Raw genomic sequence first — 20358 nt, forward strand, 5'->3', positions numbered from 1 at the left:
TGCTGGCAGGAACCGTCAGCGACCCGATCTGCTTTCAATTACCGGTGGAGGATGATGTTAGAGCCCTCTTCCTGTCCGTTATGTCTTGCACATGCAAACTCCAAAACATCCTGGAGTCTCACCACTGTCCTCTCATCCCTCCTTCCTCTCCCTCCTCCCCCCACTCTCTCTCTTTCTATGTATCTCTCTATCCATCTCTCCCTCCATCCTCTAAGAGCAAAGTGATTCATCTTCATTGCCTGACCCCATCTTTAAAGTGCTGCTGACTCGGGTCCAACGAGTAGTTAAGGGATTGTCTGAATGTACATAGAGGGAAAAGGGAGGCATGCAGGCCTTTGTTGTTGATGAGCTTTTAGTTGTTGCACTAAGTGGTGACGCTGGTTTGGGTTATGAATTTGTATTGTGCTTTAAATGAAGCAGAAACAGTGAGGTAAACCAGTCTGCTTCCTCGCAGGGCAATTGCAAGGTTGAATGCGGCTGAGACACAACTCATGCTGATTACAAACAACGGATCCAGTAAAGATTGTGTCATTAAGGATGATGCCATGAACTGGGCTAGCATATGAAGGGAGGGTCCCAGCATCAATGGGCCCCGATATAATTTTTTTTTTTCTGGCATCAGTTGAAATCTGACAAAATGTGTTTTTCTTTTTTTCTCTGAGATAGCGTCTTGTTTTTTTTGTTATTATTTTTATCTTATAAAATAATTACGTGCAACAGAATGTTAACACATCATCTAACCAGTGACATCTGTGAGGTTTAAGGTGTACATGAGTATAATTGCTGAACAAGAATCAATATAAAAAACAAAGATTTAAAGTAACTTTAACTCAGGTTTTACTCAAATTAGAGCACTGACATTTCAAATCAAGCAATGTCAATTATTTAGAGGAATTCAGAGGAATCTATTACTATTAGGTGCATTATTTACAGCCTTCCCCCCTTAAAGTAGATTGAGACAAAACCCAACTTTGAAGCTCACATGTCAATAGGATTATCATAAGGAACATGGCTATTAATATGCTATGCTCTAAAATGTCTTCTGTGAATCAAGCTTTCTCTATACTAGCTCCCTTTCGATGTCTGTCACTTGTGACATTCTGTAGCCTTCTATCACCATTATATACTATCTAGAAGAAAGTTATGAGTAAAACTTTGTGGTTATGGCTCCTAAACCTTTCGGAACTAAGATCTATGTACAACTTTAGAAAACAGCTTTACACTTGCTTTTGTTTAGCTTGATTTTACTGTATCTGAATTTTCTGTCTGTAGCCTTTGTCTTTTATTGTGATGGACTTTCTGATGTCTGCTCAAGAAAGCTGCTGATGAACTCTATCTACTTCTCTAACAGCTGCATTTCTTTAACTCCTCTTGGCTAAACTTACAATAAAAAAGATAGGTTTTGGCAAGACTTAATATCTTTATTTTTCTAGGCCGGGGAAGCTTCAATTGTCCTTGTTTGTTTAAGCTATTGTTTTCTTCCCTAACCACAGTAACTCCACACAGACCCTTAATTTAATACACACTCATTTCCAGCACATGAACTATTCCAAAGGACCAGCAACCTTTTCAGGGACTCGAGAACCTTTCCTGTTTTTTTCAACCAGTCGAACCAGGGACTAAATGAAACAAGTCTTTGTACTGGTAGGACTTTGTAGTGTGCAATGCAGCTGATTGGTCAAACACCAAACATGGGGCTGCTATATCTTCATTCATGCATTAACGTACCATGAAGTGTTCCATTAGCGTCAATATTAGAACGAAGGAAAGACATTTATGTAGAGTTTAATGAGTTTAAAAATAATGCTTTGTAGTTTGCTTTCCAATTAGAAAAGGTGTGTTCATGAGGGAATGAGGAAAACATAGAGAGACATATCTGTGATTGAAAGAGGTGAATGTACCTTGGGGACATCGATAGCAACCTCCCTCATGGCGCTTGGCTTAACGATAGACATGGCCCACTGGAGGTCCTGCGCAGTGACAGTAACCGTCCCCTTAAGCTGATGATCTGGTGGCTGCTGGGAACGTCCCAGTGCTCGCCTCAGTGCATGTAAACCTGGAGAAAGAGGGTTGACACATTTTAAACCACTCATTGGCTCAGAATAAGAAAAGATGCCCTTATTTTGAAGCTTTCTCAGCAAAGTCACGCTGTTGGATATTGAGCTAGACTAAAATGAGAGAATAATGCCACGGCTTAAACAGATGGAAAAAAAAGTCATTAGTGTTGCCCAAGTTTATACAAAGCTCTGCTTGTGTGTTAAAAGACATTTAGGTTCATATATTCATAAGAAAAGGTGAATCATGTAAGGCCTACAAAGGAGAATTAAACTGGTGTTTGTTTGCCTAAGGCAACGCTATAGTGTTGTTGTGCTTTAAGGGGTTTCCTTCCAAACCCGCATGCCACCAGTCCAACTTTTTACTCAAAACATTCAGGCTTGTACAGGCTGTGATGAGTCATGCCCAAGTGAATGTAAATCTCAAAATGAACACTGATTCCCCTTTTGACCAAGGAAATAATTGGGCCTACATTATAGGGGTGAAAAGAGAGTAGGCCGAAGGGAAGGGAAGTGTAATTGAAGTGCTTAAGGTTTGAATAGACTTCAGCATCTGAATAAAAAGAAGAAAGCAAAACAAACACTGATGTGTCACTTTCAAGAATGATACTGTTAACCTTGCAAAAGAGGTTATAGCAGATTGTTGTGAAGTACAAAGACTTATGCACAGACATCTTTGCAAAATATGGAGGCGATGACAGAGTATAGACATGCAAAGCACTAGAGCAGAAGTCACAAAAAAGGTTGCCTTTATTAAACATGCATGCTTTCGAACTGAGGAAGAGGGTTGCATCCATCAAACCAAACTGATATGACAACTGACAGCTTAGAGAGGAAGGCTTTTTTTATTTGATGACAACGTGATGATTATCTGTTTAAAGCAGAAGAAAGATGGAGAGAGTGAAAAAGAGATAGAGAGAGCGAGAGAGAGCGAGAAAAATACATTGTATTAAGAGAGAGATTGCATATGGTCAGTCGCCCTGATTGAACTTCCCCTGAGCGTGATTCAGCTACAGTTCACCGTAAGTCACTGAGGATTGGCCCCTAAAAAATCTTCTATTGTTGGACACTAAGCTGTTGTGGTCAAGTGCCTTGATTAAAAGGAAGCAATGTGAGCATTGCTGCAGTAACTTTTTTTCTCCTTCTATTCTTTAACAGTCAGTAGAAAGATCTGACCTTCCTGTTTTAGGACTTCTGTTTCAACACCACTATAAATTGCTATCTGTCAGAGAGGGAAACTAAGGCTGATTAAGGACCCTGTTCAGCAGCTTATTCACGACTATTATTTCAGATCTTAGATTTTTAAACAGAGTTTGAGGCATTCCCCAAAATAGTTTCCAAAATATAGCATAAGCTTGATACACTGGTTATGATTAAAGTCTGAAACAGCAAGCAAACATTTGCAACTTTGCTCACAGAATCAGTTGACTGTGCAGGGGAATCTTTTGGGTCTTTTTCTGCTTGTAATTTCCTCCGATTCCACATGATAGAAAAAAAACAGGGTCTGCAGGAAGGTCTGGTTGCAATATTGAATGCAATCATTACAAAATAGGCGGAGAAGAATGTGAGTGTAAGGCAAAAAAAATTAAAAAGTACAACTGCGACAGTGCAGAAAACTCCATGTGTGCATCCGCTTGATTGCAGCTGTGAAGATTTAACCCCTACAGGTGGGAGGACAGGTTTTCTCTGGGAGAATTACATGTAAATGTGGACAATCATTAGTAGTAACAAAACCAGCCCACAGCCACGTTTCCAAACCCCAAAGTTGGGTAACAGTATATTCGACACACAAGCATTCCTGTTGAACATGTGCACATGTGCACACATCACACGGACGCACACACTCTTGGCATCCTCATCTTAGCTAAAAGGTGTGGGGGGAGGGGGAGTTTTGGTGGTGAGGGCTGAAAGGAGAACGGACGTGGTCCAGGGCTGGGGGCCAGGGTGCAGACGAGAGGGGATTTACGATCAGACATGACTGCATCCTGTTTATATTTTCCAGGACCTTTTTGACTAGGCCAGGGCCGGGCGGACAGACAGACAGACAGAAAGACAGGCATACACAGGCAGACAGACAGACAGACAAGGGGAGGAGGAAAAAACAGCAAGTTGAGGTCAATGTGTTCCCTTGTCCCGGTGTATGATGTCTTTCTCTCCCTCTTTCCCTTTCTAACCCAGTCCACCCGTCCTCCCTCCGTCTCACTGTTGCTGTATCCCATTACAGAGACCGCATCCTTGGAAGGACGCGGTCTACGCGGTCTATGAAGGCTATAGCCTGTGAAGACCGATTCGAAGGCCAAACGAGTGTTGTTAAACGAAACGGTCTCCGCAGGTCTCCGTTTACGAGCATTTCCGGTTTGCGTAACAAGCCGTTACCTTGCGTGACGACTCGCCGCTCCTGTGCTGCCTAGCAACCCCGATTGCTTCCCACGGAAACAGCCTTGTCAACGGAGGAAAAAAGAAAAAGAAGTTGCTGTAACCCCTGAATTGAGATCCAGTCTGTGTGAATCCCTGGAGGTTTAGACATCCCATAATTCCACCTGGCTGCCGCTTGGGATCTTCATCTGCGTTAATGCTTCAGACCCGACTAGAGAAAAACATCTGGTCGGAATGGAAGCGACAAGGCAAGACATGGCAGGATGTGGAAGGAAACTGGGGTGAGGAGAGAGATGAGGAGCACCATATGCAACTAACCCCAAACCATCAGCTGCTTGGCCCTGTGAAGGTGGAGGGCCAAGCACCACTCAGAGGATGATGGGACAAGGCAGCAAACATGAGAAAAGGCTGAGGTCTGATCCTGCTCTAAAAGATAAAAGCAGCTGAAGAAAATCTATGAGAGGAGAGAAAGTATTTTTTCACTCTCATGGACACATCATTGTGCTCATCCAAAAGTACGCACAACAACATGGATTGAAATTGTTCAAGATCTTTTAAAAGGAATTTATGGATGTATTTGTAAAAAGGAAATATACTGTTCATAACTACACACAGACATCAATCACTAAATAGAACTCATAAAGAAATTAAAAATAAGTAAATTCATCTAACAATGAATACATTTTGATCAAATAGTTTTTAAATTATTTTGAAAGTCAAAGTGGTTATCTACAAAACATATAAACAATTGCCCACAAGGAATGCAACGACAAAAGAAAAAGGTTCAGCACTGATATGATTGTTTTCCATAACAAATATGAGATTAATGCATTTCTGCAAAAGCTTTATTTCTCAGTCCTCAATCCAGCACTTAGTAAGTTAGTTAGTTAGCACTATATTGCAGTAAGCATAGACTGACAGCTATTTTAAAAGGTCTAGTCAACAGCATTGGTGCCAATGAGCACTGGGGAATGAAAAATGCTGCTGACCAATGTTAAATAAATGTTTCAGCAAGAATCGTCTGAAACTTTCTCGAGTGAATCTAGCTCGTGCCAGGGGTAATGAAAAGCCTTGCAGTGAAACAGTCAGACCAGAGGGGAAATGGGGTTCATAAGCCGCAGAGCTCTTAGTCCACCCTGGGCGCCCTGAGGGCAGCGGAAACTTGATTCAACGATGTGACTTTAACATTTTGCTTTAGGGAATCTCTCTCCTGACTGCTTTTGGCTGACTCCAAGCATACATTTGGTTTAGCTATGAAAACATCCGATGGGAAGGGAGGAGGGGGGGGAGGCAACACAACACAATTTAATCTGAACCTTATGTGGACTTATTTTCCTCTTGCTTCTCGTATGCACTACTCCTTTCCAGAATGCTTCGAATTCGCCAGGGATCTGGTGGGAATTGAGACAAAATGGGGCCCCCTAAATATGTACAAGAATGCACATACAAAGCATCACACCGGGGCCCAAACTAGGTATAAAAGAGAGGAAAGAACTCTGAGAGAAAGCTCACCGGGGAGAAGAGAGGGGAACAGTTATTTGTGGTTTTTCAACAGGGATGGTCTTGATTTGAGGGAAGGTCTGTTTTGGACCCACATAATTAAGGCCTTCTCTTCAGGGGTCACCTGCCCTGAACCTCGCAACAAATGAGCCCCCTCTACTAAGAGATCCAACCCCTGACTACAAGTTATATGCGCGCGTGTGTGTGTGTGTGTGAGAGAGAAACACCAGCAAGCAGTTTCAGTGAAAGATACATCAGCATGCAACATATTGATTATTTGTTTGAATTAAATCAAATATTAGCCAATATAAATGGTAAAATGGTAAATGGACTTGACTTATATAGCGCTTTCTAGCCGATTTTCTCAGCCCCAAAGCGCTTTACATATCTTACCACATTCACCCATTCATACACACACTCATACACCGATGGTAGAAGCTGCCATGCAAGGCGCTCTCTGAACCATCGGGAGCAATTTGGGGTTCAGTGTCTTGCTCAGGGACACTTCGACATGTGGCGGGAAGACGGGGGATCGAACCTCCGACCCTGCACTCCAGAGGCGATCGCCCTACCGACTTCGCCACTGCCGCCGATAAGCCACAGAAACCCATTATCAGTCAGACTATAATCCACTCCAAGGATTCTCTTTCCATCACACTGCACTAGTGTATGTGCTGTACACTGAAACAACGTGCACTTAATGTATGTAAGTGTAAGTAAACAAAGGACCAAGTCTGACACTTGCCCTCAACTTCCAGGGAGAAGGTGAAAAATATTAGGTAGGAAGTGTACGGAGGGTTTGTTGGTCCTCTAGAAGACTTCAAAAGTCAAACTCCACAGAGCTGCAATGTCATACACAGCAGATCATCACATCACCTAGAGTCCAGGAAGGTGTGCCCATCTGAACTTCAACAGTGCATTCCATATATCAACAGGGAATAATCGGGACGGTCTGTAGTGTCGTGTAGCATTGTGCAGTGCTGCATCTAAACACCCACAAACTCAAGTCACAGCTGCTCTCCAGCGACGCTGTCCTCAGCTGAATTGGGAAATTCTTTGGGCATTACACCATTAAAAAAAAACACGCACAGGAACGTTTTCATTACTCGCCGGGGCTTCCGGAACACTCTTTGCACCTGTATTTACAATACCCAACATCTGTTCCCGGAGCTGAAACACCGCAATAATATGTGCTCTTAAAGTGCACACACTCATACACACAGACAAACATGTAAAGATAACAAAGAAAAATACACGCGCTCACACACTCCAAACATGCGGAAAAACGTGTGCAGGCATAAACAGACAGAGTACATGCAAGAGAACACACACACACACAGCTGTCACCGGGTAAAGGTAAGTGCTGGGGTTAAGGAGTACAAGCAGCACATTTCCGGATTTTATAAACAGAGGCCTCAAATAAACTTCACATGCTGATCCGACTGATATTTATGTGACCTGTCCTGAAATTCCTGAAGTGTCTTTAAAAGGACAGACGAGTTTGGAAAAGTGCTTTATAAGGCAAGGCTGCTGCTGTAAACATCAGTCAGTATTTAGCAGTGTTTGGCCTATTTAGCCTTCTACTGCACAAGTTATGTCCAACACACAAAACTCGGCACATTTTTGATACCATTTTTTCTTTTCATGTTTCTACACAGTGTAGTAAGTATTTAGCAGTATGTTAGCCAAATCACTTTGCAAATTTACTTAGAGAAAATCATTTAGGCCATTTAAACCAAGTTGGAGAAAATGGATTTTAAATACAGAGCCTGATCTTTGCCGTCAAATAAGAGGCTAACCAAAAAGCTTTCAGCAGACAGAGTGCAGAGTTGTGTGTTTATTATTCCACATAATCAATTTTACTGGCCCTTTTTGTTCCAGTGGGCTTCCCCTGTTTAGAGAGGCTTGTAAACAGTGCGTCCGGATGTGGCACAAACCAAACAAGCACGCACACACACACGCGTACACACTCGAACAATTGTGCGCCCTCACACACACACACAATATGCACTGTTTAGACTGTGGAAATGAGTCATCTGCTAGCAGCGGGATCAGTTGAACGCCAACAGGACGACAGAGAGACGCCCAGAGTCTGTGAGGCTCCACAAGACCACATGGTAGCTTCCCAATACCACACAAAACACCTAGAGGGATTCATTATGAAGAGCTGTTTTGTGTAATCCGTGCAGAGCTGGGAACAGGGTCAATTTAACGTTTGGGGAAATAAGATCAGAAGAAATCAGTGACTATGCTGTTACATCGGAAAAATCTTCTCTGGGGTTCTTGTGCAAAAATATAAATACAAAACACCTTCTGTTGGCAGTGTCTTCATTGTTTGTATCACCTACTTTGCCAATTTCCTCTTTGTCTATACTAGTGCAAACAAGATAAACAAAAGATTAACATATTTGCCAACAGCCAGTTAGGGATTGAGCTTTTTAAACGTTTGAAATTCTACTTGTGACCATTGTGTTGCAGGTTAGGTCCTTAAAGTGTGTTCATGAGCTTGGATTGGTTACTTTAACAAGATGATTCATTCAAAAGGCCTGAAGAGATGAAAGGATGTTTAGGGTTAGCGTTGTAGATCTGCAGCCCACTCTGGATTAAGTCCAGTTATTTTATTTTATTTTATTTTGGTCAGAATCAGAAAATGGTGCTTTAAACACCCTTTGCTTTATCATTAGACCCTGAACTTGGCGGGTATAATTTTCGATCAATATGAAGCGTAGCAAGAGTTTTGTACTATCTGTTTGTTATTTATTGAGTATCAAACCTCCCTTGCACCTTCTCATAGCTCAAAGGATACTACATTTCAACTGTGATTCAGATGTGTCAAAAGCATTGCAGCAATTCTGCAGCTAACAAGTAGTAAAACACAGGACTCCTACAATGGCTCTTATCTGTGTCAGCCCGTCCAGTAACAGTGTGCATGCCGACACACGTCCGGCATAAGGCCCAGTCAGAACTGCGTGACAAGGAGCTACATCAGATACAACAGAAACGCTGTCAAAATGTAGAGTAGAGTTACTGGCGTGCCGTTCTGCATGTACATTGTTTCCTGCTGTGACTAACAGAGTCCAGAAGATCATCTAAATATGTACATCAATCTGTCAACCTGCGAGAAACCATGATGAAAGCCATGTCCACTTCAGACACACTGACTGAGACGGAAGAAGTTCAGAGGAGTGGCCTTTTACAGATAAATGTGGTTTGATTGTTTCCAGGACTTTGCATATATGTCAAATCCTGACAGGGCTATTGATTCAAAAATTAGAGAGAAACAATTAAGAAGTTATTTCCACGCTAAAGCTCTCTAAAGTACAGGTAAATAGGGCCATAATTGGTTTAAATACATTTCACTGCATAGGTCTACCTGACCTAATGCTGACACTACATTCACTGCATGCAGCTTTGCAGTGTAGCCTATACATCACATCAATATAATGTTTGCCCACAAGAGGTCCTCGTTTAGGGTTACTGCAGCTCAACTCTGACTCTGACCTTTCCTCCTGCAGCAATGAGCAGTCTAGCAATGATGGGACATTTTTGGATTTCGGATAATGAGTTTTGGGAATTCTGCTTAAACTCAACTTTTTTCTTGGTGTGTTGCAAACATAATTTTTTTTATAGCATCTACAAGTGCATCTCATTGAACATTTTCTTTTCTGTAATTGAATTCAAAAAGTGAAATGTTCATATACTCTAAAATCAGTAAACATAAAGTGAAAAATCCAGCTTCTCACAATATGACATAAACCAATTTTTTTTAAAACACAAGCAGATCACATGGTACCCCAAAGCATCACTGATCCACATGAAATGTTGCATTATAATTGGAAGTCAAGGTCCTGGAGACTGGAGGATGAATGGAGAGGCACAAAATCCAATTTGCTTGAAGTTCACAGTGTCAAATGTCCACAGTAAGTGATGACTTGAGGTACCATGTACCAAGTAAGCATGATGGTGCCTTTTTAATAGTGACTGACATTCCTTGTTTTTTTTCAATCTCCAGGTTTAAAAATCCTACCTTTCATTGAGGGACCATGGCTTGCAGCCCGGATCCCCTTGGTCAGTGCACATGATGTAAAGTGCAGATTTTCTCAACAATGCGTGTGCTCAGCGGAGGCTTTATGGCGGCCCGCGGAAACATATCTGGCGGCCCGCATTGAATTATGAATTAAAGAAAGAAAATATATAAATTATAAATAATATAATGTATTTGAATGCAATACAGAATGCCTCAGTGCCTTACTGATTTATATTCCATTAGATTTGTGTCAATTGGAGCTAGTTGTCTTTTCCTTAACATGTCCACCATAAATAAATACAGAAGACACAAATTACTGCATAAAAATTAACCAGAATGCAGAAAATTAAGTGTTCGAACCTCAAATTTTTCCCCCAGACCCCCGCTTTTAATGTGTGTCCCCCAATGTTGAAATGAAACCTAGCCCTTCATTTATTAATTAAAATGTGTTAATTATACATTATTGGATGCAGACCAATACATGTAAACTGTAAAGTCGCAAAGAGGCTGGCCATTGAAATGATTTAATTTTTTTTTTTTAAATCCTTCGGCGGCCCTCGGTCCAATGTTGGGTTCCTAAATTGGCCCTCTGCTATCAAAAGTTTGAGAACCCCTGCTTTAAAGGGATCTGAGATGACTAACAGACTCACAGATCTGGTATGAGTGTGCTCTTGCATTACGTTATATTAAAAAATGGCTGATCCGTGATACGCTGTAATTAAGTGCTGATTATGAAACACATCTGTCCTCAAGAAGTATTTTTTTTCTGGGGCTCGGTGCGACTAGGACTGGACAAACAAAAAACGTCCCTAATGACCAAGATTTCCATCAATTCTTATGCACACACAGACATGTTCACAACAGAGCAGCTACTTGGCCTTCTCATCCTGCCCTCTGTCTTTCTCTCCAGGGATGAATGATTAGTTGAAATAGTCTTACTCTCTGATCTATATGCAGGCTGGTATTGTGCAAACTGCAGGATGTTAAACCCCCCCCCCAACCACATCAGGCTACTCGTGTGTACGTGCAACTGAAGTCGGAGTCATAAATGTTTACGTGTGCATGCTTCTCCGCAGCTGTGCAAGGTGGGGATCGTGTGCGTGACCCTAGCCGGTCGCAGTGTAGTTCCCCTACCATTTCTATTTTTCAGGAAGCGGTAGGTCTGAGCGTATGTTCCCCCAGCAGCTCATTGTTACCTGAGCAGCAGAAGGAAACAACTGCAGTCCCCACTCGATGCGTTTTGTGCCTCCTCTGCGTTTGTTCCTTGCAATGAAAGCAAAGAAGGAAAAAACAGATATCAACTTGCGGGTGCGCGTGTTATTGTGTGGCTGCATTGGTCTGTTTATGTGTATCCAAGCAATGTTTAGTGGTACAGTATGGGGGTTTGCCGATGGTTGTTACACATTGTTAAACACGTTTTTTATACCTTTTTATCTTTGCTTCATACCCTGCAGTACATCAACGACTGATCAAGTGATTCCGTGTCAAGGAGTTTTTTTTGTTATGTTAACACTTTATAGCTGTATTTGTGTTCTATTTCACCTCAGTTTGGGTTTAATGTGTTCTTTATTTCAAGACTGAATGAGCCGACAGAAAGAATTACGATAGCATTAAATGCCTTATGATTCTGTTAGTTCTACTGTGGTGTACTTGGGAGGGCCTTGGTTCGTCTAGTGATTTTGGGTTTGGAGAGTTTGGAAGGAGGCGAGCAGATTGAAATGGGGTTGGGGAGGTTGTTGTTTCCCTCCGGGCCGTGAGGAGGTTTTTCAGAAAACACTGCCAGTCACGTCTGGCCCTCTGCGGACAGTAAATCACACTCCACGCCGGAGCGCTTCCGCACGGCAGCCCTAGCTCCCTCCTCAGCTGGAAATGCAATACGCCACGTACCCCGGGCGCTGGGACCACCCAGGAGGCATACGGGCTCACACACAGAAAAACAAATGTGCTCATACATTCACTAACACACACACTCACAATCAAGCCCATTCGGATACACACATACTGCATAAAAGCCAATATGCTTGTGTTGAGGATGTGAGGTGGAATGGTTTGTGGCGTTTGGGGTGAGGGGTGAGAGGGCAAAGGAATTTCACAACAAGAGGTTTTAGTGGTTTCTCTCTCTGGGATCTGAATACCACAGAAACTCCCAACTTCCTCTTTGGCAAATATCAAAGGATGGTTGACCCTCTGTGCTCGAAAGGGCCGCAGGCAGGTCAGACAATCCAAGAAAACATTATAAAAAGGCCTAATCAAGGAAGAAATAAGTCACTAGGAGTTGTGGTTACGAGCAGTGGTGGGGTCAGATCAGATGCACTTAAAGCTCAATGACAAACAGTTGTCCATGTGCTATTTGTTTATTGGTTGGATGCCTGAGCCCACAAGGCAAACCACACTGTAAAAAGATGTTGGGCATTTTTGGGCCAGCTGCCATGTGCGACTTTGTTTTGGTTACCCAATTTATGTTGGTTTTCGGGAAGTGCAAAGAGGATATCAAAATAAAAAGCAGCACAACTGCTCCGAGTAGCTGTGGAAGTTCTTTGTGATACAGATTTATGACTTGTTCTTATAACTTCATCACAAATATTTTGCTTCATTTCTGGAAACGATATTAGTCAAAGTCTATTCAACTCAAATCTGAATAATCCATGGAACGTTGCCTAATTGGGTTGATTTGCACATCATGTAGTCAGGAAGAGAGAGAACGGGGAAGGTATGTGAAAAACTCTGCAGACCAAATTCACAAACTGTCACAAGCACATGTTTCCCCCTCCCTCTCACCATCCAAAACATTTCAGATGCCACCATATTCCTAACCCTAGGAAACGTCTTTTTTTATTTGACAGTAGGTCAGTGTTTACTTGCCTGCCTCATTGCAAACAGCTGCGAGGTCGGCCCCTACGTATCCATGAGCAGCGTCGGCCAGCTGCGTCAGCTCCAAGGTGGTGGCGCTGCATGTTAAACGACTCAGCAGCCTTTGCAGGATATCTGCACGCTCTGCAGCAGCAGGAACTCCCACCTGCCATCATGACATCAACACAACAATAGATTGTGGAACAGAATGTTTTGTTTACACTTAATTGTAACAGAACTGTTGAAGTAACCTCGAGGGGCCCCAAACTACAAATAATGGATGAAGTATTTTATGGAACATTGCAGAGACATTGTTTGTTGACAGAGATAAAATTAAAGGGTTAAAACAGATCAATAACCTTAAAGCATATCTGATGAGGGGCACAGTATTAACCCCCTGCTTTCACTACACACCTCCAGCTCCTTGTCAAAGCGTCCTGGCCGGCGCAGGGCAGGGTCGAGGGCATGGGGCCGGTTTGTGGCACCCAGGATCAACAGCCGACCAGAGTGACCCTCCTGTAAGGAAGGAAAAAAAGTAGAGATCAGTTGTCCTAGTAAACATGGTTTAATATAGTTTTATTTTTCTTACTGTGCTGCTCTAAATAAACATTGATACCTAATGAACACACATTGTATAGAGTAAAGTCACACACACACACAGCTATAGCTTTGGGGCTGATTTTGAAAAAAAGTGTAAACATAACATGATGGATAAGGATGGGTACATCTCAAACATACTGTACACTGGTGATTACATGAAAGTTGTTGATTTGAGTTAACAATGTCAACTTTCGGGGTGGGAGTTGTGTGGGTATTGTATGTGTCTACTTGTTCGGTTTTTTGTCCATATGTGTAAAATCATAAAACATCTAAAATAAAAGTTTTAAAAAAAACAATGTCAACTTTCTAGGAGCTAAGTTAAGCAACCTTGAGTTTTAACTTCACCATAAATGTGTAACTCCATTCGGTTTTTATAAGCGAAGACACATTATTTCTCATTAGGCACAGAGAGTTTGTTCATAGGACAAACAAAACCCTAGAGCAGGGGTGTCCAAACTTTTTTCACTGAGGGCCACATACAGAAAAATCTACGAAGGGCCGGGCCACTTTGCAAAAATAACACATTTATCAGGACATGTAGCTGCTCTGATGTTTAGTTTCATAGTGTCTTCGTAAATTGTAATCCTTCTTCACGGCAACACTTTACTTGCACATTAAAAAGATACATCCCCCCTCTTGTTAAATGCCATTGATACACCCAGTGTTTTCAGCTTTTACGTCTAATGTCCATCTTGGTGAAAATAGTAGCCAGCTGAGATCCCGCCCCTCCAAGGGTGGTCCGGGGGTATGCCCCCCCGGGAGATTTTTTGAAGTTTTTAAAGTGAAATGCATGAATCTGGTGCACTTTGGGAGGGAAATTAAGAGGCTAAAGCTGAAGAATTTTGTATGAAAAAAAATTTAAACACTGTCAGATGAATTAGAAGCTATTGGAGAAGGACACATGGATTTTCCATAATAATATTAATTTAAATTAAAATATTATGCAGGGTCCTCTGGGATGGCCTTGATGCTCTTTCTCTTTTATGGGACATATTTCTCTGTAATATAATGAGTGCATTTAGATTATTTAAAAATTAAAAGGACCATATTACATTATATTTTTAAAATGTGCCAAGGGCCAATCAATCAGTTTTGCACTAGTGGGTTAACTAAGAAATGAAAAAAAAAAAAAAAAAATTTTAAAAAGGGCCATATATTTTTAAAATTGGCCGCGGGCCAATAAAAAGCGGGCCGCGGGCCGCAGTTGGCCCGCGGACCGTAGTTTGGACACCCCTGCCCTAGAGATACAACCCAGAGTCAGTGTCTGAAGGGCATCCAGCGCGTAGAGATTGTTTCTGCATGACAATCTGACAGAGCCAAGCTCTGCTGCAGAAAGCAGCATCCTTTAGTCATGCATGTGAAATGCAAGAGGCATTTGTTTGTCAATGTAAAAAAGACAAATAGTGATACTGATGTAAAAATATATTTAGTTAATGAGAAGAGGAGAAGGCTGTCTATTTCATTCTGTAACTCTGGCCAAACAATGATATAAGGCCACACAGTTTATATCATCATAAACCAGAGTATAAGAGAAACAATTAGATGGTTAATAAATTAGTCCACTGACAGAATATTTATCTGCGCCTGTTATTAATCAATTCATAATGTTATCATCTAAGCAAAACTGGCAATAGCAACAACAACAACAACATTTGAAATGGTTCTGGTGTTTCACACAGTATTTTCTATTTTAATAGTAGACATAATTGTTAGGTTTTGGACAGTTGGTTTGACAAAATAAAGACATTTTTAAACACTGGCTTGTATCAAAGATATTTCACAGATGATGTTAGCCTTCATGGCAGCATTGCTGGTATCACAATCAACTAATAGTATTGTGAAGTTTACTGTACTGATGATATATTAACTCAAATGTGTTCTTTGGGTGACATTACTTTAAAGACAACAAGAATCACAGCAGTGAAAAAGTGTTTCATTGCAAATTGTAAGAAAAGCACAACACCAATGAAACTATTGAAGTGACTACTATTTTACCCAAAGAATCAAAACCAGTTGGCATGTCCTACGGTAAAAAAACAGTATACAGGTAAACGGGATACTCACTGAACCAATCCCATCCATCAGAGTCAGGAGAGAAGCAACCACTCGTTTCTCCACCTCATTTTGTGCTCCTTCTCGCTTCGGGCACAAAGCATCCAGCTCATCGATAAAGATTATCGCAGGTTGTCTGGGAATCAAGTGAGGAAATGTCACACACCAGCACCCCAAACCATGTTTATAAACCAACCAACAAGACTGTCAGAACCAAAATGACATACTGCAAATCCTCAACGCACTATTTTCTTCTTCCTTCCTTCAGGGAGTTAAATTATAAGTCAGAGTTTCTTGGTTTTATTCTACTAAATGTGCAAAATGATTGTTTTTAGAATGCACACACACACATCAGCTTGTTTACTTATTAGTGGTGTTGTGTACTGCACTGTTGTTTGTACTGTCAGTGTAATGGTTTCATGTGCACAGTGATTCTTTTTTTTTCAATTGAACAATCAAAATGATTATAATCAAACAACTTAGATTCATAACTAATATAGAAACATTACATATGTAACACATTCACAGTTTCCGCATGCACATAAAAAGGCTAATGAGTTTAATACTGTAATACCAGTACAGTATAGTATGGATGCTGTTTTTTTATGTGCATGATCAGCTGGATGAAGTCCAAAGTTTACCTCTGAGATGCTTCAGTGAATATCTGCCTCAACCTCGCTTCTGTTTCACCGTAGAATCTGTAAAGATACAAAACAACACATTACTTATTGTAAATTAAATGTACTATTCTACTATTGAACTTTAATAAATCCCCCCCATATGTATTACACTGGGAAAGAGGAGTGATGCAACATGACCGTACTTGCTCATGATCTCCGGGCCGTTGATCACCGTCATGTGAGCTCCAACCTCATTGGCTATGGCTCGTCCAATCATAGTCTTTCCTGTTCCCGGGGGACCATACAGAAGCACTCCTCGGGGAGGCGGGATCCCTGCAGAGAAAACAGCAACGAGACTTTTGATTTTGAAAATTGAGTCCTAGTTAACAAAACAATCTATCACATTACATTACAATATGACCATCATAATGTAGGCACGTGGAATGACATTGAACTATCGCACCTACCGTAGTTGGAGAACAACTCTGGGTGTTTCAGCGGAAGCTCAATTGTCTCCCTGATGACGTCCAACTGGCTGCTGAGCCCGCCAATCATGCTGTATGTGACCTTTGACCTTTTAGTTTCTACACTTGGGTCCTCCTGCTCCACTCTGTTCCTAAAGCTGACTTTGGTGGAGCAGGCGAGGCAGTAGAAGGTGTCAGTACTGAGTGCACCACCAGGGGGAGCCGCATGTATTCTCTCAGCCTGCTCAGAGCTAAGCAAGCTCTCCAAGCTGACTACATCCTCTGCTGAGGGATTCTGGGAGTTGTAGGAAGGGGTGCAGGGAGCAAGGGGTGAGGATAGAGACGGGAGTAGGGCTGCTGGCCGGCAAGGGGTGCTGGCTGCAGGCCCGGGACCGTCAGCGTTGTCGTCATCCACGGTGAGAGAATTGAAGCGCAAGGAGAGGTCGGCAGATTCAGACTCCAGCACAGAGTTTATGGCGGAGGATTCTGACGTGTCAGGGCCCGGTCCTGGAGGAGGAGCTGGCCTGTGGAGTGTGACACCGTCTGCCCCTCTTATAGCCTCCACCCGGAGACTGCATGACCGGCCGAAGTAGGTCAGGGAGATGACATTCCCTGGCAAAATGATGTTGTCAACTGGCACAAGACAAAAAAAAAAGGGAAATAATTCCAATTAAGAAAACAGGGCAGTCGGCAGTCGGCACTGCAATGAAACATAAACAGCAATTAAAAACAGGACACTGTATACATTTATGTCAAATATGGTAAATCTGTAGGCATTGGAGTCTAAAGAATGTGGACATTTAGTGCACAGAGTACAGTTCCAAAATTGACAGCCGCACAAATTATAAATAAATAATTGACAGCCGGACAAATTCTAAATTAATATCAGAGTACTGTATATTATCAACAGATTACGGTAACTTATTCTAAATGGATTCAAAAGGCCAAGTGACTTATTGCATTTGGTAAGATTTGACAAAGATGTCCATCACTAATATATATATTTTGTTTAGAGAAATAAAACATGTGTCCACCAGTAATGTAAAATAAATGTATTTATTAATAAGCAGGCAACAGTGTGAATAAGTGACTGACTTACCCAGAGACCTCAGAAGGAAGTTCTTGAACTCATTGGTCTCCAGTATGTCATCTTTTGACCTAAATGAAAATCAGTTGTATGTAAGAATCACATTTTTCCCTTAATAATGTTTTCGACCTCATATACAGTATATGTAGTTTTTGTAACAGATCTTCTTAGGTTTCAAGTTATGAAGCATGAAGATTAGGGGACATTTACAGTCTCAAAAACACAACAGTATGTTATTAAAAAGTGTTTGGTCATGTTAATAAAAGATCATTAAAATTCTATACTGGAGCTGCAACAAAAAATAATGCTGAAAATCGGTATTGATGAACTATATTTCAGCATTTAAGCTGCAGTTGTGATGTGTCACCAGCAGATGGCAGAGATACACTTAACATTTTTGAGATACATAGCATAAATGCTAATTCTCCTCTATACTATTACAGTGGCTTCATCACATCGTGCAGCTCCCTTAAGCTAGTTTCATTCAGATTCAAAATCTCAGCTGCAGATGTTCAAGCATAAAACTTTTGGGAAAAGGCTTTATTAATTTATTTGACCAATAATAGAGTGTTATGATATTCCTAAGCAAAGTTACACATGTGACCTATGGATGTTTAAACTTGTTAACCCTCATTGATAAAAAAATAAAAAAATAAAAAATAGGCGTGGAAAAATATCTTGGTATAGTGCATTGCCATGCAACAGCACCAGGAACTACACCATCTAAATTAGTGTAGAATAAACCCTAACCCCTAACTCTCAAACAATAGGCTTTATAGCAGAAATATTGTATTAGGCTGCATTAGTTTTAGCTGTACCTAATAAACTAGCACCTGATTGTGTTATACCTATAATGTAGAATAATAGGGGTTATAGTGAGAATAAGTAAAATGGTTTGGTCAATGAGGACAGGTTGAACGTTACCTGTTAGAGAGAACCAGCTCATCAGCCTGAAGCACAGGACCTGTGATTGGATGCAGCGTCAACTCGTCTCCTGTCTTCACTCGGAGGTTATTCTGAGCACATTTCTGAAGACCAACTTTTCCACTGGGAAAGCAGGCAACCGGCCACCCTAAACACACCTGGAAGAAGAAAGAAGAAAAATAAATATTGTTATTGAAAAGGGTATCAGCCTGAGAAATGATTTACATTACATGAAGCTAAAGATGGTGAAGCTGGCATTCTAAGAGCAGAAACCCGTCCATCAGCTAAAGGTTAGTAAAGTACAGTTACACAAAACAACATTTCTTGTTTAATGTGTCAGTAGGTAGAGCTTTAAATGAACAAAACAACGGTCTGCAAAATTTTGGACATCCGAAATTATTAAAAGCAAAGAGGAGACCTCTTGTTGTCCTGTGGGACTCGTCAGCAGGACTGGTCTCCCGATGCACACGCTGGCAGACTTCATTGAATTGAGGCTCAGTTGGGCTAAAGTTGATCTGCAACATTTAGGCGTTTTGTCATCAGCTGTGAGGAAAACAAACCAAAACACATGACGTGAAATCAGGATGTCATAAAAAAGTTAAGTCAGACTTTAATTTTAAAAAGTCAATGGGCCGGTTTCGCAGACATGGATTAAGCCTAGTTCTGGACTAAATTGTACTTTCAATGGACAATCTCCATTCAAAATTCCATTTAGTCCAGGACGAGGCTTAATCCATGTCTGTGAAACCGGCCCATTATATATTTGCCTTGAATTAACTTTTTAAGCTATCGTCGATCACAATAAAATGACTCATTCTGAGGAATATTCCTTGGCGAAGGTTGTACTTAGTCCAACTACTTTATGTACCGGTACAACTCAGTAGGTCTCAGTATTAGCAATCATACCTTTTGAATTTGTAATTTAAAAGGTCTACTTTTCAACAGATGTGAAAGGAAACAAACCACATACCCCATTAACAAACCAACTTGATTACAGTGGCCACAATTGTAAGGCAATCAATTGTCAGCTGGTGCGGATCCTGCTTACTCTAAATGTGGGTAAAAGGTTTAACATTTCATATTCATAGCTGCGTTTTGCTTGCTGTAATCATTTCTACTTTCCATATTGGACATTAAGAGATCCTAATGTGCTTATATCGCAAAGGATGATGGGAGAACATTATCTACAGACCTCTATAATTGGTCCATGCCTTAACCCACAGAGAGAACAGCACAGGTGTTAGTTAAAACAACATCCCAAAGCATCACTGAATGTAACAGGTACAGGGACCATGGCATCCATCTTCATACAGCATACTGGTTATTTTGCCTTAAGTATTTGCACACACTACACCCGAGCTTGTTATACTGTTCGGTTAATGCAGCGAAGTCTCACCTTTATCAATGAAATCGATGACAGTTAATGAGTTGCTGTTTAAACTTTTGCAGCTTCCTCCTTCGTTGACGGATGTTTGTAGGTTGAATGAGTCGTTTGAGCCCTCCTTCAGTAAGAGTGAGCTATCCCCTTCGCTCGCTTTTTTGGATTTGCTTTTATTTTTCTTCGAAGACATTTTAATAGTAGAAATCCTCTCCACGTGAACGTGCAGACATGTGTGGTAAACACACCGAGCTGTGCAGTAAACTTCCTGGTCAAAGTTTAGGCCCGCCTCCAATTACCGTAAGTATTCTAATATCTAACTACATTTTTTTTAAAGAAATTCAGAGACCAGCATAATTTACGAGTAATGTTATTTAGGCTGAGAGTCTGGACATACCTTTGCCAGAGAAAGAAATGTGCCAAATG

The 20358-nt window shown here is 41.2% G+C and overlaps 1 protein-coding gene across 1 annotated transcript in view; it reads right to left on the minus strand.

The window, feature by feature from the left end:
* afg2a (AFG2 AAA ATPase homolog A) overlaps positions 1-20157 on the minus strand; it is a 107954-nt gene extending 87797 nt beyond the window's left edge. The window contains exons 1-11 of the mRNA XM_080035026.1: positions 19951-20157; positions 18973-19097; positions 18555-18712; positions 17643-17701; positions 16547-17176; positions 16283-16412; positions 16101-16157; positions 15472-15595; positions 13222-13323; positions 12820-12973; positions 1902-2056 (exon numbers count right to left, since the gene is read on the minus strand). Of these exons, the coding sequence (XP_079891152.1) occupies positions 1902-2056; positions 12820-12973; positions 13222-13323; positions 15472-15595; positions 16101-16157; positions 16283-16412; positions 16547-17176; positions 17643-17701; positions 18555-18712; positions 18973-19097; positions 19951-20125 (1869 nt within the window). The 5' untranslated portion in view covers positions 20126-20157. The remainder of the gene's footprint in view (positions 1-1901; positions 2057-12819; positions 12974-13221; positions 13324-15471; positions 15596-16100; positions 16158-16282; positions 16413-16546; positions 17177-17642; positions 17702-18554; positions 18713-18972; positions 19098-19950) is intronic.
* Positions 20158-20358: the final 201 nt, after the last annotated feature.

The sequence above is a fragment of the Ammodytes marinus genome (genome assembly GCF_949987685.1).
Source record: "Ammodytes marinus genome assembly, chromosome: 10".
In the NCBI taxonomy this organism is placed as follows: domain Eukaryota; kingdom Metazoa; phylum Chordata; class Actinopteri; order Uranoscopiformes; family Ammodytidae; genus Ammodytes; species Ammodytes marinus.